At 55.0% G+C, this 26096-nt stretch overlaps 5 protein-coding genes across 5 annotated transcripts; 2 read left to right on the plus strand and 3 right to left on the minus strand.

The window, feature by feature from the left end:
- Positions 1-648: 648 nt before the first annotated feature.
- On the minus strand, positions 649-2840 carry GCG54_00006707 (uncharacterized protein; the record flags this gene model as incomplete). The annotated part of the gene is made up of 4 exons (XM_045406706.1): positions 649-1402; positions 1452-2166; positions 2223-2596; positions 2656-2840. 4 exons carry the CDS (start codon positions 2838-2840, stop codon positions 649-651), a joined length of 2028 nt encoding a protein of 675 aa, XP_045260358.1.
- A 902-nt stretch (positions 2841-3742) lies between these two features.
- GCG54_00006708 (DNA damage tolerance protein RHC31) lies at positions 3743-5334 on the plus strand (the record flags this gene model as incomplete). The annotated part of the gene is made up of 2 exons (XM_045406707.1): positions 3743-4106; positions 4157-5334. 2 exons carry the CDS (start codon positions 3743-3745, stop codon positions 5332-5334), a joined length of 1542 nt encoding a protein of 513 aa, XP_045260359.1.
- A 4564-nt stretch (positions 5335-9898) lies between these two features.
- GCG54_00006709 (uncharacterized protein) lies at positions 9899-13239 on the minus strand (the record flags this gene model as incomplete). Its single annotated transcript, XM_045406708.1, has 3 exons — positions 9899-12517; positions 12583-12678; positions 12763-13239. The coding sequence occupies 3 exons, from the start codon at positions 13237-13239 to the stop codon at positions 9899-9901; spliced, it is 3192 nt and encodes a 1063-aa protein (XP_045260360.1).
- Positions 13240-16230: 2991 nt separating this feature from the next.
- Positions 16231-17337, plus strand: GCG54_00006710 (uncharacterized protein; the record flags this gene model as incomplete). The annotated part of the gene is made up of 1 exon (XM_045406709.1): positions 16231-17337. The coding sequence occupies one exon, from the start codon at positions 16231-16233 to the stop codon at positions 17335-17337; it is 1107 nt and encodes a 368-aa protein (XP_045260361.1).
- Positions 17338-18112: 775 nt separating this feature from the next.
- GCG54_00006711 (Histone-lysine N-methyltransferase H3 lysine-36 specific) lies at positions 18113-20952 on the minus strand (the record flags this gene model as incomplete). The annotated part of the gene is made up of 3 exons (XM_045406710.1): positions 18113-18832; positions 18882-20482; positions 20559-20952. 3 exons carry the CDS (start codon positions 20950-20952, stop codon positions 18113-18115), a joined length of 2715 nt encoding a protein of 904 aa, XP_045260362.1.
- Between the last annotated feature and the right edge of the window lie 5144 nt (positions 20953-26096).

Genomic DNA, 26096 nt, shown 5'->3' on the forward strand with positions numbered 1-26096 from the left:
TTGCACAAGGCGGGCGATTGGTGGGCTTGGTCTCCCCCAACGAACTATCGAATCAGACTATACCTCCGAGACAAACCGCGACGACAGCGGTCAAGACAAGAAATTTGATCACTTATCATGACCTGGGAAACAATTAGGGCATCTATTCGTGATATTTTCTAGACATGTTTTCAAGTTCAGATTTGTCGTCGCAGCGCGATGGAAGATATTGGGGGACTCGCATCAAAAAAGAAAGGAAAAAAATTAATTCAAATATCAAAAGAATTCACTTGAACCCTTAAACCCCACCGATCATATATGGACGGACACCAGGGCGCTGCGATTACGCTGACCTGACCGCTGGGCCATTTTGTTCTTCTCACCGGTTGACAACAGAGCAAGAAGCAAGAACATGTAGGCTGTCACCTGAGATGAGAGCCATCGCCCCCGCCATGCCATGTCAGTCTGAGCTGGGTCATATATCACTCCGAATCTCACGTTCAGGTGATGAAGCCTCGAATAAATTTATATGGTATATAATGATGTGATTTCTTATCACGAATTCAGTTTGCGCCACTGCCAAGAACTCCATTCGACGTCCCGTCATGAGTTATGAAGCCACCTTACTAATATTAGGAAATTCATGTCGTGTTCATCCTTTCCTCGATCTCATCGCAGTTCCACCGAAGGGAAATACCGAGGCCCCGCGAAGCCCTTGGCGAGAACCGCTTGTATATCAATGTTGCTGCCGGATGCGCGGCTGCTGCTCCACATCTTGAGGAGAATGAACCGCCCCGAGACCGGGGGGTCAAACCGTATGGTGCACTTGCTCTTATCCTTCTCGATGAAGAACTTGGCGTGCGGTGCCATTAATTCACCGCCCACAGCTCGGACAGCTTCTTGGGTTGCCATCTGAGTGGCCTCAACAGCCTCTGCCAGAGACATATCCGACGGGTCTCGGCGTCTGTTGTTGAAAGAATAATCTTCAAAATCATACCTGTCTGACGCGAACGGGTTCCCATCATCGCTGCTATCACTTTCGAACGGCAGCGATCCGATTCTATTCGGTGCTCGCCTGTTGACTGAGATTCTTGGTGTATCTTCGTCATCCGTCTCCTCGTAGCTGCACTCGGTTGTGATGTTGAAAGGTGGCAGCTGACTTGTGAATTCTGCGGGTATTTGTGCCGTCCGCTGCTCATTTTCGTCGTCTTCCCCGTCCATACTGTACAGCCGTCTCTGCCGAGTGTGTGTCCTGGTCACGGTAGTTCCGTCCTCGTGGTGCCGAATAGAGATGATTGGGGCCAGCGGTCTTGTGGACGCTGATCGACCTGATCTCAATGAAGCGTATTGAATCTCATATTGTGCCGTCCGCGTCAAGACCTCATCCTGGTGCATGGATACGAATACCATGCCCTCTCGTACACTACGAAAGTGTCAGTCACAATCTACGGCTCTGCGCAAGGCCGACTTACGGCGAGGAGTAATTTAAGGCCGGAGCCTTGATCACGAGCTCTTTCAAACTGAACGGCGTCGCACCCTGATGCTTCAGTATAATATTGCAACGATTAGACTGCGTGCAATAGACGGTCTTGTCGTCTCTTAGTATGTTGTCGTAAGCATAGGAAGATGCATTTTCGAATAGTCCTCCATCGCAGCTCAGAATTTCCATCTTCAGCTGGCCTGGCTCGACTTGGCCGTATCTTCCATATCGAAAACCCTTGAAACTCTGCGAGGCTCTTTCAGAATCCAGCTTCCTCCTCTTTACACGTCGGTTCTCCTCGGGGTACTCCTCCGACTGCGGAAGTGGTGACAGATTGGGTGGGGATAGATTTGGAGGCATCCTGGGCGGAGAAAAGGGTGATGAGCTGTACTGAGCTCTCTGGTTCCACAATGCTCTAACCGCCTCCAAATCGTCTTCGGCGCCGACGTCGTGTCGCTGCCGGCCGTTCAAGGATCGGATAGTTCGGTAGCCAAAAACTGGGGGCAGTTGTGTAGCCGGGCGCCGAGAGTCGTTCTCTGGTCTTTGGTCGTTCTGTAGGGTCTCCAACAAGCCGGTCGCTTGATTACGGTTCCGTGAGCGCTCCAAGACAGGATCTGACGCCGATGAAATGAAAGCAGTCAGATCACTCAGGGTGTTGCCCACGAAGTTCCCCAGAAGTTCGTCGTATTCCGCCTGGAAGTGCCTGTCTGCCATCTGTCGTCGTGCTGCTCGGACGATGTCTCCCGTGTCGTCAGTGTCGTACGGATCTTCCTGATCTCCGTGGGATGCGTAAGGTTCAGCTCCCCAGAGACGGTGCCGAGGGGGAAGCGGGGGACGAGGGCCGCGGGTCGAAGGCAAGGGCGGTAGCGGGGGGAGTCTGCGATATGGCGGTAGGGGCGGAAAGTCTTGATCTCGCCGTTGAGGGTTCTGACTCGGGTCTGGCCGCTGTGACGACATGCTTCGTCAGAAGACGATTTTGAGGGTCCAGCGACGCAGACACCAGAAGACAGGAGCGGCTCGCAAAGCTCGTCGGTCTTCGGTGTCAGGTGGCCAGAGGTCGCAGGAGGGTTGGCGGTACCGAATCGACGTAAGAAATGTGGGTTCGACGGGCGGTGGCTTCGGGGGAAGCTGACGGTGCTGAGGTCGTGGTCAACTGCACATCAAGCTGCAGGAAACCGGTCAAAGAATGCATGCACCTGAAGAACTGATTAGGTGACCAGGCGAACACGTCGGAAGCTGTGCAAAAGAGGAGTCGGCAGTTCGAGTCTGCAGGCTGCCGAAGATAGGGCTCGAAGACAAGGGCGGAACCTCCTCCACTGGGGGGTTTGCACTCACACACGAGGCGTTTGCAGGCGGGGGGCCGATCGGTGAAGGCTACCATTAATCGTCGCAAACGAGGAACGAGATGCTGATGGGTTCGAAATGTATAAGACGTATGGAAGCGATAGTTTCGAGAGAACCAGAGGATGCTGGCGCGAGTGGCCGTCGCAGCAGCTCGGCGTGTCGTCAGCAGAGCAGTAAAAGGCGGAAGTTGGTTGGTCGGTGGTTGAAGTTGGATGGCTACTCGAAAGTCCAATCCAGCAGGAGGGAGGCAAGCAAACGAACAGTGTCAGTGGTGGGATCGCCCTGATGCACCCGCTAAAGTAAGCCCCTGGCCCTGTCCATCGCGGGGTTCCGTGCCTGTAAGAACTGCCCGTGATGCAAGGAAGGAGGCAGCGCCGATAATTGATAGCAGCTACTTCTGTTTGCAGACATCCATGCAGGAGAGTAAGGTACCAATTAAGCGTGGCTTTAGCGCGTTATCCGTGCCAGTCCGGGGCCTGCGTCGGACGTGCCTTGTGCCTTGGTCGTCACGTTAACAATTTCTGTTTGCTGGCGTCTCTGTCTCTGTCTCTGTCTCTCTTAGTGAACCTCTCCGGCCTTCAGCCTTGCTTTGCTTCATGAGCTGAGGCCTTATATCAACATCAACTCTTCAGCCGGCGACGTCATTTTAGCGACTTGATCTGCTCACTTGCGATTGCAGCAAAAGCTGCCTCCGAACCGAACACCGCGACCCCCGTAAACCCTCGCCTACGCCCAGCTCGCTCGATCCGGTTTCACTTTCCTCTTACCGATTCGCTGCGTCGCGCATCTCATCAGTCTAGTGCCTGGCGCAAACTTATCTCAAGATCCCCCCCGACGAATCGGCTATCAGCTGAACTCGTCCAAACGACGCGACCACCACCGATTGCGCATCCATCGCGCCTTCCTCAGCCCATCTCAATCTCATCTCACTAGCTCATCATGGAGGAGCAATCACAGCCTCAAGACAAGCCCGCCCCAGACGCTGCTGCACCAGCGGTTGCGCCTGCCGCTGCAATTGAGACCAGCGCAGCACCTCCACAGCCTCAGCCTCAACAAGTCTCTATCCCAAGCCATCCTATGCCCGACATGGCCAACGGCTTCAACCCCAACTTGCATGCACCCATGGACCAGGTGCTTCCTGACGCTTTGCAGGAAGTCATGCCAGGAGCTATGCCGGAAATTCTCCCCGGCATGTTGCCCACGGGCGAGATGTTCATGCCTCAGCTTCTGCAGCCAGACGCGCAGCAAATGCTCATGAACAACGGCGCGTTGCCAAGTGTTCCTGCCAACGCGATGACCGCAGGTATGAACCTCTCACATCTGTCTCTGTACGCCTTTATTGACCTTTCCTAGATGAGATCGCGCTCTACGACCGTCAGATTCGCCTCTGGGGTATGAAGGCTCAGGAGAAGATCCGCAACGCCAACATCCTTCTCATCACCATGAAGGCTCTCGCCAACGAGATTGCCAAGAACCTCGTTCTCGCCGGCATCGGCACTCTCACCATCCTTGACGGTGCCGCCGTTTCTGAGTCAGACCTTGGCTCGCAGTTCTTCCTTTCTGAAGAGGAGAACCACGTCGGCCAGAACCGCGCTCACGCTGCTGCTGCCGCTATCCGCAAGCTTAACCCGCGCGTCAACGTCCACGTCGACGCCGAGGGCATCAAGTCCAAGGGAACGAGCTACTTCTCCGCCTTTGACATCGTCATCGCTACCGACCTCGACCCCGACTCCCTGAATATCATCAATACCGCTACCCGTCTGCACCAGAAGTCTTTCTACGCCGCCGGCACCCAAGGCATGTACGGCTTCGTTTTCTCCGACCTGATCGAGCACGACTACGTCATTGAGAGGGATCTCGGCAACATGGCAACCAAGCTGCAGCCCGAGACGCGGACCCGCAGCGTTGTTGCCGTGAACACGAAGAAGGAGGGTGGCAAGACTATCGAGGTGGTCACGAAGCGCGAACTCTACTCGACCTGGTACCTGGCTAGTGACGGTGCCACGTTGCCTGAGGAGTACGCCAAGAGCCCGCGTCGCAGGAAGGCCGTCAGCCCCGTCCTCTCCTGCTTGCGAGCTCTGTGGGATTTCCAGGTCCTCAACGGCGGTCGTCTGCCCAATCACAATAAGGAGGATTTGGGACTGTTCACTAAGCTCGCGACGGCCAAGCACGCCCAGCTCGGTTTGCCGTCGGAGACTCTCCGTTCAGAGGTCCTCAGGAGCTTCTTGCAGAACATTGGCAGCGAGATGGCACCCGTCACGGCCATTCTTGGTGGACAACTTGCCCAGGATGTCATCAACGTTCTCGGCCAGACACAGCAGCCGATTCAGAACATGGTCGTCTTCGATGGTAACAGCATGGAAGCGTCAGTCTACCCGCTGCACCCTGTCGGTGAGCTGGGCAGGGGTCTGCTCTCTCTTGCTGCGCCGAGCGGTCTCATGCCGAACGGAGGTGCTATGGTCCCTGACCCCAGCATGATGATGAACATGGACGGCACGGTGGACTTTGGTAATGCCATCATGACCCAGTAAGCCGTCTATATCGCATTCGATCAACCAAGCTATGATGGCAGCACAAACTGCCACGCTTGGAAACCTCAAAATACATGGGCCGGGGGTGGTGTGTACAACAATTTGACTGCCAGGAATTGAGTCACAGGATGCTCCATCTCAATACCTTCACCTGGAGAGGGAGAAATGGCTCGGAGATATGTAATATTAGCTACACTGTAATAAACCAAAAAGACGTTGCTCACGCTCAGAGACGGTCGATCGGGTTCACTTGCGGGATATGATCTTGAACTCTTTTGGTCCTCGCTAAATGCACTGCCGTGTGACATTTCTTTTGATGACCAGCAGTAATATGGGCTGGGGGAGGCACCTCCCAGCAGGTCGCTAGGTATGATACACCGCATGGATGGCTGCCCACTTGGTTTGGCGAGTCGAAGGACCTGCGATCACCAGATTACGAACTGGAAAACCGGCGAGGAAAGAGAAATATTTAGACCCATAGATCTCTCCTAAACCTCGTAACGGCTATTTGAAAAAGAATGGGAAAAGAAAAGCAAAAGTGTTATACGCTCTGTGCCCATATGGAGCGTCGAACCAGAGCGCCGTGCAGATGTTAACAGAGCCATCTGACCAACGGTATATTTTTAATGCTGTGATCTACTGACCGGGCCATATGCCAGAAAAATGTCCCAGTAGCTGTTGAGATCCCAAGGTGATTTGTTCCCTAAGTAGGTAGACTCGCAGTCTAGGCAGGAGGGGTAGGTGCTGCCTACTTGCTTCACCCAGGCAAGGTAGCAAAGGGTGTTGGCTGTGAATCACCCGACTACCTTTGTTCCCGCCCTTGAGGGTTCCCTGACCACTCACCTCAGATAGGTTCCTGCGCACATGTTCCACCCGCACCTTCCCAACTTTTGCGTGTTTGACGCAGTGCCAGCCTACTTTTTGCCAGTCCTTGCCCAAAATGTCAGCACCTACGCAACGACGTCCCATCTCTGCTCTTCTGTGATGATTCGAAGTCGCCATCACGGCCGTTTCCATCATGAATCCCACAGTATTTGCCGTGTGGCAAACGCGTCTTGTTCAGGCCTTGTAAAGTAATGGCTTTGAGTTTGGAAAACTTCGGAAGTCAATGTCGACGAACTCTTCCATTGCCGGCAGATGCGAGGATCGCCAATCCAAATCTAGCCAGGTTCACCTTTTGCTCAAAATCCAGATCCTACATGTCACCTACTGTCTCCTGGCCGTCCCAAGTTCCTTCTATTGAGGGGGCTTTTTCCAGGAGCAGCAGCTTGTTCTGTTCAAAGTTCAAACGTTTCAGCGCCTTCTTGAAAGTGCTTGCGTAAGAATAAGCCGGGAGATGGGCAGTCTCTCGGTAGCTCACGTCACGGGACGAATACTTGGGTGACCATCTCAGGAAGACATGAAATTTCAGTTATCTCATAAGGGATCTTAATTTACTGAAGCTAGCCCAAGCAATCATAACATCGTTGCAGGACTGAGTATCGGGAAGAATTTTGCCCATCTTATACTCACAAAGCAGTAAGTGTCGTCGCATAAGCGGATTGATGATTGTCAGTCCTGTTAGCATGTCTTCCGGAGGACGGTATAAGATGACATTTCCTGTCTCTAGAGATCAGAAGTGAGACGTATCGTAAATCTTTCACTTCTCCGCCTTCGACTATCCAACTACGGGATGGCGTAGACAAGCTTGGTGACATAATGCCATTTGTAACCAGACAAGGTCGTTGACATGCAGCGAGTATCTGAGAGGTATTCCTGTATAGTAATCAAAGAGGAATACGATCTTAAAGAGACGGAGACCACGCCTTGATGTGTAGGACATATCAAGTACGCTTGTCTGATAATATCATGTGGCCTCGGTCATAACATAATCAAGCCTAAGGTGAAGCAAGTGCAAGACTATCGCACGTACCGGCCTGTATATTTGTTTGGCCAATCCTTCGATCGAAAGTCCTCCTTGTTTTATACTAGGTTTGAAACATTTCGTGTAATTTCTTCGAGGAGCTTGAGACTACAGAAACTCCCCGAGACCGCGGTGTGTAGTGTCGAAACATGGTAGATTTTTGGGGGGTTTCTTTGGACACGAATGGCGTTCCTCATCATCATTCTGGACATCTAAGCAGAGGCGTTTCATTGGACATGTCCTGCCTCTCGGTCTATGCCAAATTTGACACCAAGAAAGCAGAAATCCGTGGCTCAACCAGTTCTATCGTCCGTTATTATATCTCCTAGGTATTCACAATCTGCAAAGGGACTGCCTGTCAGGAATCGACTGAGTGGGGTGACTCTCAGACAGTCTGTGGCCCTGGAACTCAAATATCCATGAACGACAAGCTTTCATCGGCATACATTGTCGTGCTTGTTTTCATACAAAATGCAAGCCTCGTGTTTAATGTAGTCATTTCATGTGAGTTTTGCAACAATACAGGTTCCTTTATTACATGAATGGGCACATAAAGTCGTTATGTTGTGGTAGCAGTCATTCACATCACGCACAGCAACAATAAGGCAGCGAGATAGTTGGTTAGGCAGTCGATGAATCGATAGATGGATGAAAGAGTGAATTTTGAGCGAAGACACATCAGGAGAATGGTCCTGAAAGTTGCCGCCATGGTATTTGAGACCGATTATGTCAAAGAGAGCAGGGGAATCAGACAGGGATAGTGCCACTTCAGATCAACAACCCCCCCAACAACCCCCTGAGTTCTTATGTAATTTTCCTCAAGCATGAGCGACACCTGTGATCGTTACTCCGCCGCAGCCCATTCTTTTGGCTAGATATTTGGAAATTGATCATTGAGCTTCGACTTTATACCCCGCGACGGAATGACATCCTGGCGTCTGAAGTCAAGTAGACCGCAAGACTGACCTGCACTCAGGGCTACTAGAGATATCTATATCTTATGGGTTGATGGTGGGATGATCTTGCGTATAACAAGACCCAATGAGAAAATCCTTCAATTTGCGAGAGGTTACGATTCGCAACATGCCGAAAGCAAGCCAGATTCCACAGTTGTACGGTCGTGTTGAGGGAACAAGACGAAATCGCGATGGCTGCCACTCTCGTTGTCTTGACAGTATTCGCATCACTGAGAAGGCCTATGGCATCTTACTCCACCAGCATCAGATAGTCAAATTGTGCTTGTTGGGCCGTCGCCTTTGCTATGTGATTCATAGGAGATACCAAGCCGACGACGACGAGGATCAACGAAGAAAGGTTTCCGTCGACTCGGTGACCCACCAAATACGCCGTCAATATCTCGAACACTTACTCTCGTGGGTATCGATAAGCCCAGGCACGAAAGACTTAAGAAGCGGTTTGATTGCGGATTTCTATAAGCGAGCACGTAAAGAGACCCATTTCCCGGACATTCTATAAGACATGGTGTAGGCACCAATCTAGCAATACCTTTTGTTCCACATATCAACCCAGCACCCAAGCATCGAGAAATGCCAGAGAGTCTCTGAACTCTATGCTGCTGCTAGTGTTATTGCTGCTGCGGTTGGACTGTCCTTGATGGCGCAGGCGGCCGACCGGAGCTCAGTTTCTGCACGCCGTCCCCCGACTTCGTTTTGTGATTATTGATGATCAGTATTCACATTGAACATGCACACCGCGACTTCTGCTCATTCGTATTTAACGACCACTGGCCACGACCAGAGACATGCCACAACATCTAACATCGGGATGCCGGCAAAACGCCTGATTATCAACGACGACAGGGCTTCTTCGCAGCATGTCCAAGGATCTACGACCAGTCTTCAGAAGCCATAGAAGGGTCGTGGGGTTGGCAGTCCCTCGAACATACTGGCATATCACATAACATCAGCACACGGAGAGAATCAACTTTGAGAACCAATCCATTTTTTTTCGTATTCATTATCATGCCAAATCTAATGGAGTACTTTGACTCCGGCCTTTCGGCCCTAGCTCTCATATCCTTTAGAAAGCCTCAACCGACTTTTCAGTCCTAGCTCTCAGTCAAACTTCAGAGCGAGACAGATATTCCTCGCTGCGAAGGAGCCATCCTGACTTTTCAGTCCTAGCTCTCAATCGTTCCAACGGGAGATCACACTCCCTGGTATAAACCAAAGCTAATCAAGATAATAATACAAGAGGTTTTCGCTTTTCCTATCCCTTTCCTCTGTGTGCAAAATATGTTTGTATGAATCGTGTGTGGTTGTTAACCCTTTGACTCCGGGGTTGGGGTTGGGTGATAGATTTTGTCTAATGTAAAGACTGCCTTCTTATGGCTTCATAGCCAAAGGCTCGATGATGGCTCGAGAGTAGATGTTCTGGCGACTGGTGCACTCGTCTTGGTTCAGCTCCAGCAGTGTTGGTAGCAGGCTAAAGGGTAGTTTTGCCTGCAGTCACGTTGCAAGATTCTTCTTGAACCAATGCCGCCGCGGTCGCGGCTCGCGTAGCATACCCCTCGGGTCTCGGGTTCTTCTTGGGACGGCCGCGACCACGCTTGGCAGGCTCCGGTCTAAGGGCAGGGAGGATCTCCGACTTGCCAGACTTGGGCGCGGCAGACTTTGGTCCACGAGGGCCAGGCTTTTGCTTCTAGCGAGAGCCCCGACGCTCGTCTCCATTCTCCTCGGCACGCTGGCGCTGAATCTTGTTGTTGTTGATGTTCCAGCCGCGGATTTGAATGGGGGCTCTACGCGGTGGGGGCTCGGTCGGGGCGTAATCCTTGATGTTCTCCTTGTAGTCGTACTGCACTGTACGCAGCTCTGGACCCGTGGGCCAGCCAACCCGGTGAGGGGGAATAGGCGCCGGTGCAAGCTTGGGGTACCGGCTGTTAGGGCCGGCAGAACTGGGAGTCGACGAACCGCTGCCCGCCCTGCTTCTCGGAGGAGGCTCATTGGGCTGCTGCTGGATGAACTGCAGCGAAGGAGGGCTCTGCACAGGAGCGACGGAGGCATTGGTCGGGGACATGCCAGGGGGAGCATAAGATTGCTGCTGAGGAAGCGGCGGAGGCTGCGATCCGGGGTATGGGGGGTACGGCTGCATCATGGGCAGACCAGGCTGTTCGTTGGTGTAGCCATTGTGGTAAGGTCTCGGAGGACCAGGAGGATAGAAAGAGCCGCTGTTGGAGCTCATGTATGGGGGCGGAGGCTGCTGTTGAGCCTGCTGGTGCTCCGGCGGAATGCTCTCCGGTGCGGCGGGTGCGCTCTTACGGCCTCTAGACGGGCGCAGAGGCGGAAGCGGGGAGCTTCTGTCTTGGGCAGGATTCGTGAAAGGCATGCGGGACGATGAGCCTGCTTGTTGCATCTGCGAAGGGGCAGGCGGCAGAGGTCCTCCCTGCATTGGCATGCCCGACATGTGGTACGGCTGCTGAGGCTGGCTGTACGCGGTGTTGTGGTAGTCGTGATGCCCAGGCGGCGGTCCCTCCATGGGCGCAGAGTAGAGACGTGGGTCAATCATGGGATCCACAGACGGGTACTGTTGCTGCGGGTGAGGGGGCGGCATATGCTGTTGCTGCTGCTGCTGCTCGTAATAGGGAGCATTGTGCTCGGGATACATAGAGTGACGGCGGCCGTCGTTCGGGGTCTCGATGGAAGCCCTCATCTGCGACATCTCAACCGGACGAGCGGGGGGTAGCTGATGCTCGATAGATTGATGAATCCGAGTGTCCGGTCCAGGCGAGGCAAGACGGGGCTCCACCCAGCCACCAGCGTTCGGAGGAGGCAATGACATCTGTGAGTCGGGATGGGCAGCCTGCATAGGGTAGGCGGGCTCCATGTGGTGAGGAGGAGCATCCATCGGGGCAGCATAGACCGGAGGAGGCGCATCTGCCATCGGCACGTCGACAGGCTGCTGTTGGTAGTCACCGGTGACGGCGCCGGCCAGCAACAATAGTGCCGAAGTGTCAGCCGACTCGGTCACGGTGTTGGCGATAACGGGCGTAGGCGGGGCTTCAGTCGCCGGCTCAGAATCGCCAAAGATATCCCGAATTGCGTCGTACGCACGGGTCGTGGTTCTGGCCGGTGTAGGAGGCTGGACGACAACTGGCTTTTCCTCGACAGGGTTGACTTCCTTCTTCTCCTCTCCCTCAACCGCCTCGGCGGCGCTGACGAGGTCATCAAGACCAGCAATGTTGAGAGCGGAATCATTGCAAGGGAGGGGAGAACCAGCGGGAGTCTCCTCGACGCTCTGGGATTCCTTGATGGACTCGGCAAGGGCTCTTTGCTCTGCATAATCAGCGGCAATGCCCTTGAGCTGCTTGAGTTCCTCTCCCTCGATGTCTTCCTCGGCAATTTCGTACTGATCGCAGACAGCAGACAGGACTTCGGCCATCGAGTCTCGAACTGGCTTTTCCTCAAGTGAGGTATCAACCTTCGCCACGGGCGCATAACGCGAGGCGTGGATGGCCCGGCCAGATGTGGTGAGATAGACAGTCGGATGCATAGGGTCGGCCTCCGGCTTGGGAGGCTCGGCGTCGTTCTTGCTGGTAGGAAGGAAGTAGCCATAGCGAGGATGGACGCCGTGCTTCTCGACAAGATCCTTATCCATGTCGTCGTCCTCAACAAGACGTGCATCCCAGCGAGCGAGCAGAGGGTCGTAGTGCCAGGTGTTGGAGTTGGGCTTGCCAAAGTACTTGCCTCGCTTGGCGACCGTGGCGCCGTGCTTTGCAGAGTTTGTCGAATCACGATATCCGATTTCGTCATCGTCAAACTGGAAAGTAGGCGGCACAATAATGCGGTTGGCAATCATGGCTCCGTTCTTGGCCGGTGGGCGGTTGACCTGTCTGCAGCCATACTCATCCGGCTCCGAAGCCTTCGCAGGCAGCGGAGGTTCTCTCTGATCGGCGGAGACCGGGCCCTCGGGGACAGGTGTGCTCTCATTAGACTCATCCTCGACGGGAGCGTGCTGCGCCGACATGATGCCCGCAATGTGATTAGCAGGCGCGACATCACCGGCGGTCCGCTTGGAGGCGGGCTGGCCATCGGGCTGATCTCTGGCCTTGCGCTTGGTCCGTGGTGCAGCGGCGGCGGGCGCTGCCGCGGTTTCTTTGTGTTGAGGCTCCGCCCAGGCAGCCTGGCGGAGGGCGTGAGCCTCAGTGCCTTCAATGAGCTGAGGGTAGGGCACGAGATGGCCGTCAACGTAGACTTCATAGATGCCAAACTCTGAGGCTTCCTTGTCTGAAATTTGTTTGTAATTCCAGCCGCCGTCGATGAGCTGAGGGGGCACGCGTGAGCAAGCAGGCCACACGACGACCGAGTGAGAAATGGTAAGATACTTACGTCAATAGGCAGGCTATGGTCATGGAGATACTCCAAAAGATCGAGACGATGAATCTGCGCATCCAAAAATCTGTCTTCAAGATCCTCAAGTCCGTTCTAATGCCGCGGATCACCGCCAGTTAGCGGACGACGACCAGGGTAAAAAAAAACATGACATGTCAGTCCGGGGTTCACACGTACCTCGAAAATCTCTTGCACGGCCTCGCGCTGCATCTCCTTGGCGAGGAGGACCATCTTCTGGTCAATCCCGAGCTTGGTCTTTGCGACAGCGAGTCTCTTGGTGAAGCGCTCTTGGAGGTGATCAGTGACCACGTCAAACTCTGGCACCGACGTGTAGTAATCGCCGTCCTTGGTCAGTCTTCTGACGGTCCGCGTCGCCAAGTCTTGCAGCGCAGGCTTTACGGCATTAGCCAAAGCCGCATACTGAGCCTTGAGCTCGCGTTGACGCTCGTAGGCAGCCTGGACTTTGTCGTCGCTGAACTGCTTGAAGCGGCCGCGTCGACCGGTCCCGGCTGTGGGCGCGGGTTTGGGTGCTGCCTCTTTTCTTGGTACGGCGGGTCTTCTGCCCCTGCCTCTACCTCTGCCTCTCGTCGCTCTAGGCGTCGGCTGAGGCGTCGGCGTCGAAGCAGACTGCTCCGGTGTTTCTGTGTCTGACATGATGGCGGTGATGGCCGTTCATGAAAGATACGTGACAGGCTGGGGGGGAAGGAAATGGGGGTAAGTGGAGGCAAAAGTGAGAGCGGGTAAGTGTGTAATGAGACGTGTGAGGGTAGGAGAGATGAGATCAGTTAAGCGGCCGGCAGAAAAATCGAGAGACTCTCTGTCGGCCGGTCAGTGAGTCGCTTCCCTGGTGCGTGAGCCAGCGCGACTGTCTATCTCTCTCTCGGGGAAGGAGGGAGGACGGTGAAGAGTGCGTAGAGTCTTTTGGTTGAAGAAGTTCGTTGTTGGCTGAGAGTTGTTCGGAGAAAGACGAGGGTGTGGATTGGGCCAGCGGGAACGGGTGTGGGCTAAGAAAAAGCAGCCGCCTGGCCTTTCTCACTGATGTCTCTCGCAACGACCGAGAATTACTCGACGAGCAACCAATCTGAGCAGGGTAAAAATGTGATCGCGATAAAGATGAGAAGCTTCCGCAGCGACCGCTGTAGGTGAGAATGGGGCGGCGAAAGCGGTGTTGAAGTGCGTCGTGGACCAAGAGTGCTGCGATTTTCCCCTTCTTGCCTTTTGCAAAGAATAATACCGAGCGTACCAGGCCAGGCGGAGCGCAGCAGAGCGGTGCAGTGGCAGGAGCAGACCAGACGTGACCACCCTGCTACAGCGAGGCGGAAAGGCAAGGCCCAGCCCAGCACACTTACACCAATCTGGTAGGAGTCGGCAGGATTTCTCCGTCGCTGATTCGCCCGGAGAGCCTGATAATCCGGTAGCCGGAAATAGTTTCTCACCCCTGTCGAAGGGGGAAGGTACTAGGTACATGCACCGCCTGCCATCTGGCAGTGTACGGCCGCGTACTCTGGTCACCCACCGGCTGTCCAGGTCACAGTTACTCGCTCTGGGGCAGAGTCAGGGCCCGCTCAGCTCAGTGTAAGCCTTTTGCCCGCGATTTGCTTTGCTTCGCTGTATCTGTACTGCGTACTGCGACTGTGCCTTGCCTTGCTCTGGCCTGCTTCGTTGGCTATGGGCCGCTCAGGTCCTCGAAACGGTGGATTTGCGACTTGGCAGGCCAACCGACAAGAATGCCTGAGATGCGGACTTTGGTAACAGACAGACTCAGTCAGAGGCATGTATTCTGCTCTGGTGTACGTCGTAGTTCTCCTCATCCTCTGATTCAGCAGCAGCCCATCCGCCCTCCCTCCCTCCGTCCCTCCGTCCATCCTGCTCCCCAGTCACCAACACTGCCGCCCGCTCCGGCAGACGAATCGACTCGATTCGGTATTTAGGCGGGCTGACTGGCGTCTAATGGGAATTGATTGTATGACGACGAGCATTGCAAGCCAAGGTGTTGCATCGTCGCATAATAACCACCGCCGGATGCAGAACCACACACACGCGCCAGAGTCAAGAGTCAGCAGCAGACAACCAAGCATTGAAAACCCGTGTCTAGCATCAACCGTCAAAGAGATGGACAGAAGCCCAAGTCGTGGCCGGCGAGGATGTGGCCTGTCCCCCCCCGTCCCATCCCTCTGACGTGACGAAAGCCACACCCAACAGCCAGTGCCCGTTTTTTACTACCCCCAGACAGACCCAAAGCAAGAAAAACCCACGCTTTGCGCACAAGAGGAACTTCCGCTACCGTCACGGTTTTGGAAACGGGGCCACGCCGTTGACTGCCGAGTGGCGATCCGGCCTGGTCCTGCGGTTGATGACGGGGAGATCCGTTGAAATCCTTTGGTAATCGCGCATCCTGTCAAGCCGGATACTTTTTCCTCTGCTTTCTTTTTTTTATCTCAACATGATGGCGGCTCCCAAACAGACATTTTCACAACCCCCAGTCCCAAGTTCGGACGAGTCGGACGGGGGGCACTTTTCCAGGACCTTGTCCCGTCCGAGAAGTGGGCCCTATTGCACCCAGATCCCGAGCTCCAGCCGGGTCTCTCTCTTGTCTCCAGCCTCTCCAGTAGTCTAGCAACCAGATGCAAGATGTGTTGGTTGTGGCTAATGAGATCCCATTATGCAGAAGGCAATGGCAATCAGATTACGTGTGTTTCCGAGGTGTGTTTAGGCGCCCGTTGGCTCTGGCAGCCAAGGACATCTGTTGACATTCATGTCTGAATGAGTGCGAGGCAACCACCTGCACCTGGCAACAGAGCAAACACAGGCCTGGAATGCTGATTGCTGAATTATCATCCCTTGCGTCTGCTAAGGTGCTCAACACCCAAGGTTCCGTAAGCCTCATTTGAGAGTATGGTCCACCAAGGGGCTAAGAAGAGACGAGCACACGATGGCCTCCCAAACGCTCGCTCAGCGATGGCTCATCAAGCTCACGAGATGCATCAAATCAACCAATCCCTCGAGAAAACGTCACCTTACAGAAATGCAACACCGAAAATCTCCTCTCCCTGCAAGAAAAAACCACTTGAAGTCCCAATGGTACCAGAGAAAAAATAAAAGTCCACACCGCACAACACACACGCCCCAAGGTGGAGCACCATTTACCCACCGCAAAGTCCCTTAACCAGCACCTTGCAACTCTGTTAACGTGGTGAGGTACCGTGTACACGCTCCCGCCCCGGCGCGTCTCCAGTTCCCAATCGACGCTGGAGCACCCCCTGCGGTTCTCCATAATCCGGTGTCGCCCCGTCCAGGGGGTAGGGTGGCAGAAGCTTTGTCGCGCGGTGCCTGCTGGGAAAGGCCAAAGAGCCCAGCCACGGACGACGGCGGCGGGGGCCACTTGCGACCGGCTGAACCTCGTCTATTCCCGAGCCGCCGGGGCGCGCTACACCTTCGGTCAACGACCTCTCATACCGCCCGGGCAAAAAAAGTTGTCGGTGACTGTGGGGTAAAGTAACTTCAGTCGGCGCGACACCACCTCACGGGTAGCTACACCACACCACGTCGCAAACGACGACCACCGGCCTTGACGATCCCCTTCCGGCTCGAATCGCACATACACACTCGCCCACCCCCCGCGACACCCAATTGACAATCACAGCCATGGGGAAGAAGCGCACCGCCAGCCAGATCACGCACAAAAACCACTTCGTCGACTCCGCCAAGAAGAGGAAACCAAACGGCCCGCCGTCGAGCAGCAAGAAGTCCAAACAGCCGGCCAACGACAATCCCGCAAAGAAGAAGGCGCAGCAGCAGTACCATCAGAACCAGGACCCCGTCATCCCCTTCTCGCCCGAAGACGCGATCCTCCTGATCGGCGAGGGCGACCTCAGCTTCGCCGCAAGCCTTGCGACACACCACGGCTGTCGCAACGTGACGGCTACCGTCCTCGAGAAGAACGAAAAGGAGCTTCTGGAGAAGTACCCCCACGCCGACGAGAACATTGCCCAAATCATCAACCCCGGGAGAAAGCCCAAACCCAAGGCAGAGGACGGCGACGGCGAAAACGACCACGAAGACGAAGATGCGAACGAAGACTCCCCAGCGGCAGAAGAGAACGACGACGATGAAGATGAGGAAAACAAGCCCTCCCTCGTCCCCAACAACAACAAGATCCTCTACAACATCGACGCGCGCACAATGAAACCCTTCACCCGGCGCACCACCTCCCAGAACCACCACGGCACCGCCACGACCACGAAACACGGCCTCTACAAGCGCATTATCTTCAACTTCCCCCACGTCGGCGGCAAGTCCACCGACGTCAATCGCCAGGTCCGCTACAACCAGGAGCTCCTCGTCGCCTTCTTCAAGTCCGCCCTGCCCTCCCTCGCGCCCAGCGGCACCGTCGTCGTCACCCTCTTCGAGGGCCACCCCTACACCCTGTGGAACGTCAAGGACCTCGGCCGCCACGCCGGCCTGCAGGCCCTGCAGAGCTTCCGCTTCCACGCCCGCGCGTACCCGGGCTACAGGCACGCGCGCACCCTCGGCGTCGTGCGGGAGAAGAAGGGCACCGGCGAGGCAAGCGGGAACGCGTGGAGGGGCGAGGACCGGCCCGCGCGGAGTTTTGTGTTCATGAGGACCGGCGAGGCGCCCGAGGCGCTGCCGGCGCAGAAGAAGAAGAAGAGGAAGGGCGGGGAGGAGAGTAGCAGTGACGAGGAGTCGGATTTCGACGACGAGGTGGGGGATATCGAGGATGACTTTGAGTGAGGGGAGTCAGCATTTCACGTGCGTGTCTACGGGATCTCATTTTCTTGGGTTGGAGCATCATTTGCGTGAGGCATACAGCACGACGGCATGGGCATTAGACAGCCTCGAACGGTTTTTAATCAGGCATGGGTACCACGGCGTTTGTCAGGAAAGGGAAAAGTCAAACAAGTTTGGAGGAGCTTCACAGCATTTCAAAAGCCAGATACCATGGTTGTTACTTTTGCAATTAGCCTCCGTCATGGGGCTTGCACGACAAGAAAAATCATTTCTCAGGATCTAACAATATGCCATTATGCCATGACCACGTATGGTAATGTGGGTATGCTTTTCAGGGTCCCCTCAGGGCCCTCATGAGAGAGAAGTAAGCAACGCCGCCGTCCTTAAACCCGCCCCCCCTGCCTGCCTGCCGAGAAACCCCATGCTAGAATGCCGCCTGTGTTCCCACCTGTACATGCCTGATCATCAAGGGTAAAAAGATGTGTGGATGCTGAATACGCAGATATAGCTTCCGCAAGCCCGCGTGGCCGTCTGCTCCTCGTTTTGAATATCCACATGGCGAAAACAAAATAAAAAATCGAAAATAACAATGGCAGCAACCAAGTGCTCTGGGTCTGCTGAATCCCTTTCCGAAAAGAAAAAAAAAATGCAATATGCTTGCTTGTACGTACAGCGCCGAGTCTCGCTTATTCTTCGCTCGTTCTCGGCTGGCCCTCCTTCCAAATGAAGGTGCCAAATTGGCAACTTTTCCCCCTTACGTCCTGTCCTTGTCCCAGTTCTAGTGGCCGAGAACTTCTTGCCGGGTCGCCGCAGCGGGCTCTCCTTCTCCAGCCACGATTACGCCACCGTTGATTCGGGGCCCATCAAATATCCCCTGAGTTTTCGTGGCTTCCTCTCGCTCAGCTTCCTCGTTCTCCCTCATCAGAGCTTCCTCCTGCTCCCTAAGCGCTTGTTGCTCTTCGGTCAGAGACTCTGGAGAATCGGTCGGCGCCGGCTCTGTGGGCGGCGGGGGCGGCGGAGGAGGCGGCGCACTGTCCTCCACATCTTCCTCCCTCAAGCGCTTCGTCGAGGGTCCATCCGAAGGCGTCAGGTTCGGTGAAGCAGCCGCCTCGTCCTCGCGCTTCCGCTTTCTCTCTGGGCTACCCGTCGACGCAGTCTCCTCGTCGTCAGAAAGCATAACTTCACCGGCGACGTCCACCATGGCATCAACGTCCGTTGCTGGACCATTGACGCCTGCATCCTTTGGCCCATGACGGACAGCCTTCTCCTTCTCGTAGTTCTTCATTTTCACTACAGCCCTGTCCAAGAAATCCTTGACGTAGGTCTTAACCTTCCTGGCTTGCTTCTGATCCAAAGGCTGGGTTGGATCACGGACATGGTTCCTTTTGTAGTCCGATGAGACCAGCTTCTTGCTAATGTCCTTGCCGAACCGCTTAAGATCATCCTTGGGAAGCTTGTGTTTGTACTTATCAATCACGTACTTGATGTGAGGAAATAACTAAAGGACGTTAGTAGACATTCATGCCGCGTGGTAAATATGGACGTACCGTATTCTCATAGATCTTCATCTGCTTCTCAACACTGAGAGAGCGCCACTTCTCTGGCTTGGGCTCTTGCACGGGTGTTTCTGCCCGCTGCGGTGTCTGAGAAGCCGAAGGCCTGGGAGTTTGTTCCTTCGTCACCTTGTCGATGATGTCCCTCAGCCTCTGTTGCTCCTCTCGCGCCTTGTTGGCTATGGTTGGCGCATCAGCCGGCTTAGTCGGCCTTTCCCACCTTGTTACACCGGTCTTACTATAGAAGTAGGTGTTACCTGCCGGGTCGGTTGCAGTGAACCATCCAGCCGGAAGAGGGCCGTTGGGGAAGTGTTGTCTTCTGGGTCGTGGGAGGCCGTTCGCTAAGTGTGGATTCCGCTGTGGCATACTGTTTCTTGGACCCTTCGGAATCTCGACATTTTGGAACGGGTCGGGAGTCGATTTGGCGGTAGTATCTTCTTCGCGTTCTGCGTTGCGCCTCTCCTGAAAGGAGTTGGTGGTCGGGGCGTTGGGGTCAAACTTTCGCTTCCCAATGCGGTACCCCAACTCCAACTTTGCCCACTCTTCCAACAGCTTCTTTGACCTGACGCTGACCTCTTCGTTTTCCGATTGAGCCAGCTTGGTGATTGTGTCTTCAATCTTTGAGCCCTCTATCTTGTTCCTGGTCAACCGAGGAAATTTGTCAAGAATGTCCAAGACCTGGAGAATGACGTTGTGGTCGTCGATGAACATGTTGAGGGTGGTTTTGAGGATTTGGTAGGCGTGCATGCGCATGACACAGTGGATGACCCGCTCATCACTGCACTGCTGGATGCGCTCCAGCAGTTTGACTGCAATCCATTTCTCCTTCGTCTGCATCAGGGTCGCCATCACCTTACGTGCGCCATCCTCGTTGAGGCTTCTGGCCTGTACGCTGTTAACGTACTCCTCATCATCCTCTTCGACCTTCTTCTTCCTGGGCTTCTTGGCGACCGCAGTATCCCAGCTGTCTCCATCGTCAATGCCGAGGGCTTCAACAGTTGCGAGGGGCAGCTTGGTGGATCGCTCGGTCTGAGTCTTGCCACCAATAAATCCAGTGCAGTTGACCTCGCCACAGTAGCAGGGTTGGGGGTTGGCCCCGTAGCGGTCTACGTTGTAGTTGAATACCAGTTCCTCGCCAGCCTTGATTTTGCGCGAGGTGAAAATACCCATGCGTAGCTTTTCTCCGACAACCCATTTGTCGACGTAGCAGTTTGGATTGCAGGAGTGGTTGCAGAAACGGCCCAGATTTCCCTTCTTCGTGGCGTCGACGAATTCGTGCTTGGTAAGCGACATGAAGTAAAAATGCTTGATGCCCTCGTCGTCGTACTGCGACATGCGCCGCCTGAAGGTTGGCTCGTTGATGACTTCGCCAATGTATTCGAAAATGAAGTCATTAGCTTGCATGTCGACATTGGCGCGGAGACCGAATCCTTTCTTGTCTGTCTTGATGACTGAAACGTTGGCGTACTGCTTCCGCTGAAATCTCTGATTTTGGCACCCGTCGCCGCAATTGCCAGTGCCCACAACGCACTCCATTCTCGTCGCTCTGTTGATGCAGTCGGAGTCCTCGCCACATGAGTAGTTTTTTCCGTCCTCTGTAACGCAAATTTTAGTCAGGGGCCGCTCGCGATTGCCTCGCGTCGGGCAGAAAGGGAGGCGTGGGGAACTTACGCCACTCGGAACGGCAATCACAGTCCAAGGCATCGTGATCGGTTGAGCCCATGTGCTTCGATCCATATAGACAGTCCGGAATGACTTGAAAGGTATTGCATGCTTCCTCTCGAACATCGGGCAGATCGCTGAACAGAACGGTCTCGCGCTTGACGGGCTTCTGAGAGGCTTTGCGGGAAAGCTTCGGCCGGCTGTTCGTACCAGGAGTGGAGGCGCCCTCGTCGTTGGTATTCTCGCCCCCAGGCGACATACTGACGGCGCGGGAGCCGTGGTTGCTCTTGTTGTGCGATGATGCCCGGCTCGTTTCTCGCTCCATCTTGACCCCATTCGGCGCAAGGCCGTCTTCGATTTTTACTTCCTCCATCTTCATCGTCGCCAGCGCTTCATCCTCCATCAAGCAATCGAGAAAGCCCTCGGCAGGGCGGGCGCACAGGAGGGAGGCGGGAGATTGTCGCGAATCGGCTCGTCCTGAGGAATGAATTGGGACAAAGGGTCAAAGGACGCGGACGCGACAGGCGAAAGAATTTGCGAATCGGTAGGCCGGTGCGCTTGTGAGAGCTGCAGCAGTTTTGTTGGGGTGGAGCAGGAGAGGATAGAAAAGGTATGGGAAGAGGAGATGGGGGACGACTTGCGAGGCGGCGGCGGCGCGTTAGGAGAGAGAGCGGTTAGCAGTCCGAGCCAAAGGTTTCCCGCATCGCAAAAAGCTGGTCGTCGCACGAGGATTGACAGCAAACCCGGCAGCGATTGGGCAATGGCAAATTTTTGAAAATCGACAAATCACCCACCCAGAGAAACCTAACACTGGGCTGTCGGCAACCGAAAGAGAAGCAATGTTTCCAGGGCGAAGTCGCAAAGGATTTGGAAGGGACGACAGGCGAGAATAATCTCACAGTGGCTTCCAACTGAGCCTGGACGGCAGCCACTCAGCCTGTCGCGCTTGGGCCAAACCTAGCCACTTCCGTTCCTTGAGCGAATCTGCGCCGAGCTTACTACCAACAGCGACTTCATCTCGGTGGAGCACACCCGACCCGACCGCGGCGCGACACCCATGGACCTAGTAGAACTCGACAGGCGCGGAACATTGATGCGGCCGGATTCCGAGGCCTAGACTTCTTTCAAAATCCGATCATAGCTTCCCCAGAATGACTGTCGCGAGATCCATCCAATTGTCGCGTGCGTAATAACCCCACCTGAACTTATTGAAGTTTAAAAAGTCCGAGTTGGAGATCCGACGTCACTGATGCCTCCACAGAAAGAGCACGCATTCTGCCCAATGCTATTCGACGCAATGTAAGCGCATTTGATCAAAGAAATGGGATTACAAGAGGCTGCACGCAGGGGCGGATCGCCGTGTTCTGCCGTCGGAGCCTCAAGTTTTGCATTTGCTATTGCTGGTCATCTAATTCGAACGGGTCAGCAATGTTGTGTAACGATGGCGGAGCCTGAATACCTTCTATGTGAGGCGTGAACAGCGCCATGAGGCTGATTGAGATATCTGGCACCCCGTCCGCCTTTGTTGCTGAATTCGCTCAGATGCGAATTCCTGAATTGCTTGCCTCGTCAAACATGGTCACAGTTAAGCATGGACCAGGGCTTATCTGGAGCGAGAAGATGGTTTCCAGGTTCTCTCACCGACACTTCGCATCCACCTGCCCTGCATGCTCTTCCAAGAGAACACCCCTGGACATTCCCTTTTCCCTCTTTTCCAAGCCTCACCAGATTTGCCATTCGAATCTTCCTGTCCTCCCCGTGATGTATTCACTGCGCCTACCTGAGTTGTTTCGGCCAGAAAAGGTATCAAGAGACAAGAGTAAACATAGCTCTGAGCCGAAGGCCAATACCGCAGTCCTAGTTCCGGAGCAAGTGAGAAGTTCGAGCTTTGTCGCACGAAACGAATTCGAAGCCTTGGATAATTCCCACACACTTGAGCGTCTGGGAACGAGGCATGGGCCACAGTTCTTGTTGACACGAGTGGCAGGATACTGGCATATCTGGCTAGGACTGCAACTGTTGTCCACTGCCGATGGCCATCGCTCCACTCCAGGAATGCCACGACGCATGTTCATCCAATGCGCAGAGATTCAAGTGCAACGTCAACGGCGGCAGCGAAGCATCGAGCTACTTTGGCGCGCACCTGCACGATGGCCCAGCCCGAGCCGTCCACTGGTCTGGAGGGTAAGGGGAGTTTGAAGCAGCATGACGCACAGCTCAGAGGTGCAGAAGCAAATTCCCGACGAAAGCGGTGTTGGGCAAGGTGCTGTTCCGTCGGATGGAGAGAAGCAGGCATGTAGGCGTGCCCGAGTTGGGCAACGATGCCCTGCTAGTGACGGGCGGTCGGTGCCGTTTGGTGTCGTCTGGAGATGGCTCCGCCATTGGCATGGACGGGTTGTACATGGGTGGGTCTCCCAGTGGGAGGATGCCAACTCATTGTGCAGCAAAGACGTTGCTGAAGCCGGATGAAGAAGACCAGCAGCCTGAGGAAGTCCAAGAGTATAAAGAGGAGGTGGACGAACGCGGCAATTAGGGTAGCAGGTCCATTTTGCGACCTTTTGCACTCGATGTCGTTCGTCGCGACAGTCATCAGTTTTGAGTTGCGTGTGCCTGATTTCCTAATTCTTCTCAGCCTCATTGCTTCGATCGCTTCCTTTCCGCCCGGTCACGTTTTGGGCCGCCCCCAGAAATCATGGGGATTCAGTCCACTCAGGTGCAGCGCGGCCTCACAGTGTCTGGCTGCGGCTCGCTCTGTCAACTGCGGGAAATGTGACGAACCCGTGCCCTGTGCTGGCTCTTGTGCCGTTGTTGGTCGGTGATTGGAGAAGAGGGAATCCAGTGGTTTCCCCCGACAGTCACCAGCAAGCTGGATATGGCTGCGCGACGGCCAATGAGGGTGCTGAATGGCATTCCGGACGATGGCATTGCGCGGGCACTAAAAAGGCCCCTGTTTCCTTATTCGGTCGTCTGTCGATCATGTTTCTTCATTTTCTGTTCTACCGTCGACAAGGAGACCGCGATGGGCGAGAAGAAAAAGGCGCGCATTCCAAGCGGAATGATGGGATGACAGTGAACTCTAACGGAGGTGGGAGGGAGGAGATGGGAACGCTGAAGCAGCCACCACAGCGGAGAGGGGAGAAAGTGAGTTGGAAGGGGGAGGGGCAGTTGCTGACTTGAGTTGCATGGTGGGGGGGAAGGCCACGCTCCAGGGCGGCCGATACGAGTTCCATGCTGCCAGCGCACCGACCAGCGAGCAGAAGGAAGGGAATGGAATTCACTCACTCTCCCCGTCACTTCTCGTCTTCGCCAGCTAGTGCTGAATCAGTCTCTGGGTTTCTTAAGCTGACATGCTATATCCAAGCTTGCTGGAGACAGAGAAGGAAAACAAAAGTCATGTTTTCGGCAGACACCACGACAATGACGTCCTGCAAGTGGCAGAGAGTCAAGTCAGGCGGGAGATGTTCCCCGATAGGATTGGCTAGTTGACGCAACCCTCCCCCTCTGGCAGTATCAAGCACTGCATTTGCAGCTGCAGGCCGCTCTCTCTCCGTTGCCTTGCCTTACAGAGTCTGCTGCATGTAGCTCTTCTCAGCCCAACACCGGGCCACTAACAGCTCAGCGTATGGGACTCTGCTGCAGCCAGCGGCGTGTGCAGGACGGGCGGGAGACAGGGATACCCGCTCTGTCGATTGCATGGGCATAGGCAGAGAGAAGCTATCTCATGCAGTCATTTGTGATGCCTCTCAAAGGGTGCGTGACTGTGGTGCTGAGGAGGTGCAAGTGGGAGCAACCACAGACATTGGAGCTTCTTCTGATCTGAGCCCCATTCTCGACCTCGAATGCGAACGAAAAAAAGGCCCCGCGGTGTGGCTGTCGGCCAACCAGACAGCTGCTTCCTCTTTGGGCGCCTTGGTGAGACATGCGCGACAAAATCTGGAAAGGGCGATTCGGCTGCCGCGAAAAAAGCAAGAATCCGACGACGGAAAGAGAGGCCGGGCGCGAGGGGCGCCTAAGACAAAGCCACTGCCGGGTCAGACCAGAAGCTTAAGGCGGCGGACGACGATCTGAGGCATAGCGAGAAAAGAAGCAGCCGCCAGAAGCCAGAGGCGGGGAGCGGAGTGGCAGCATCACGGCGGGACCTGGCTTGGAGGATGCTGCTAATATCAATCCATGGACGGACGACAGAGAGAGAAGATGACTGCGACTCTCGTCCTCACCCACACCACGCACTCACACACACACCACACAAACTATCGCTCATCGTTGACCTGATCTAGCCTTGGCCGCCACGGCAGCTTGTGCCAACATCCATCATCCCTCCCTCCCTTCCATCCTCTAACCCACCACCACCACACGCCAACATCCCGACAGAGCACATTACATTAAACTTGCGCCCAGTTTGGCAGTGCCGCAGTGCATCCATCCATCGAAGTTGAGAAAAAAAAAACCAGATAGTCGCAGACGCAGACAACGACCGGCGATTCTCCGCGCCCCTATCGGAAGCCTTCCCTGGCCACCTCAGATTCCCGCTTGATTTTCGGCAATCACACCCTCGACGTCAGTCGGTCACGCCAGACCTGCAACCGCTTTTTTCGTTCGTCTCGTCCTCACTGTAGGACACCCAAGGCTCTGGTGCGCCGCACTGTCTCTACCTCTTCTCGTGTAGTCATCGTCTTCGTCGAAAGAGGTGCGGGCATTTCCCAGCCACCCTCGCTCGGACGTTGCAACTTTGCACTACTTCAACAAGGGGAGAGCGTAAGGGTGCCTTAGGAGTTGTGACCTGTTTATCCATTTGCGCCAACTCCGAACTCCCCTTACTTCCATGAATCTCACTCAGCACGACGAGAACTAAGGGCATGGGAGGCCTGCTGATAATTGCGACGGTCCAATTCGCCTCTTCCTCCGTCGCTTCGAATCTTAATACAAACAGCATCCGCCTCGTCCTCTGCTCGAGTCCTCTCGAACAAGACTCGATCGAACGACGGGATTCGCATCCTTGCTGCGAACAGCCGTCGCAACATACCGTATCAGGCCTCGACTGAACCGACGTCCTGGAATGTCTCCTGAACAGGCCTAACGCGTAATTAACCACTCGGCAAACTTGTCTCGCTTGTTCCAACTTCCCCCCAAGGTCTTCCACTTCCAAAAACAAACGCCTCAGACCTGCCACTGAACCCCGGTCACGCCAGCAAGTCCCCGACCGCGCGCCGTGCAGGGCCTCCCGCGCTCATAGTCGCAAAGTGGCCCAGGTTTTCCAGGAACAAACGAAACATTCGAGCCTCCACTTCTACCGACCAGGCCTGTCCAGGCTGTGTTACCCCCTCCATCTCGCGCCTCGTCCAACTTCCCCTCGACGTTGTCGTGGGACGGGGTCTTTTATTCGGCGGCCTCTGGTCAAAGACGCGCGCTTGCGCAGTTCTCACGACTTTCATTATCTCAAGCTGCACGTCCGTTCTTTCCACTTGTCATCCGTAGGCGCAGTTACCTGCCTTCCACCATCGGCAAAGCGAGGCGACACCCACCACGGCGGCTGTTTTTGACCTTTGC

The sequence above is a fragment of the Colletotrichum gloeosporioides genome (assembly GCF_011800055.1).
Source record: "Colletotrichum gloeosporioides strain Lc1 chromosome Unknown consensus_68, whole genome shotgun sequence".
NCBI lineage: Eukaryota > Fungi > Ascomycota > Sordariomycetes > Glomerellales > Glomerellaceae > Colletotrichum > Colletotrichum gloeosporioides.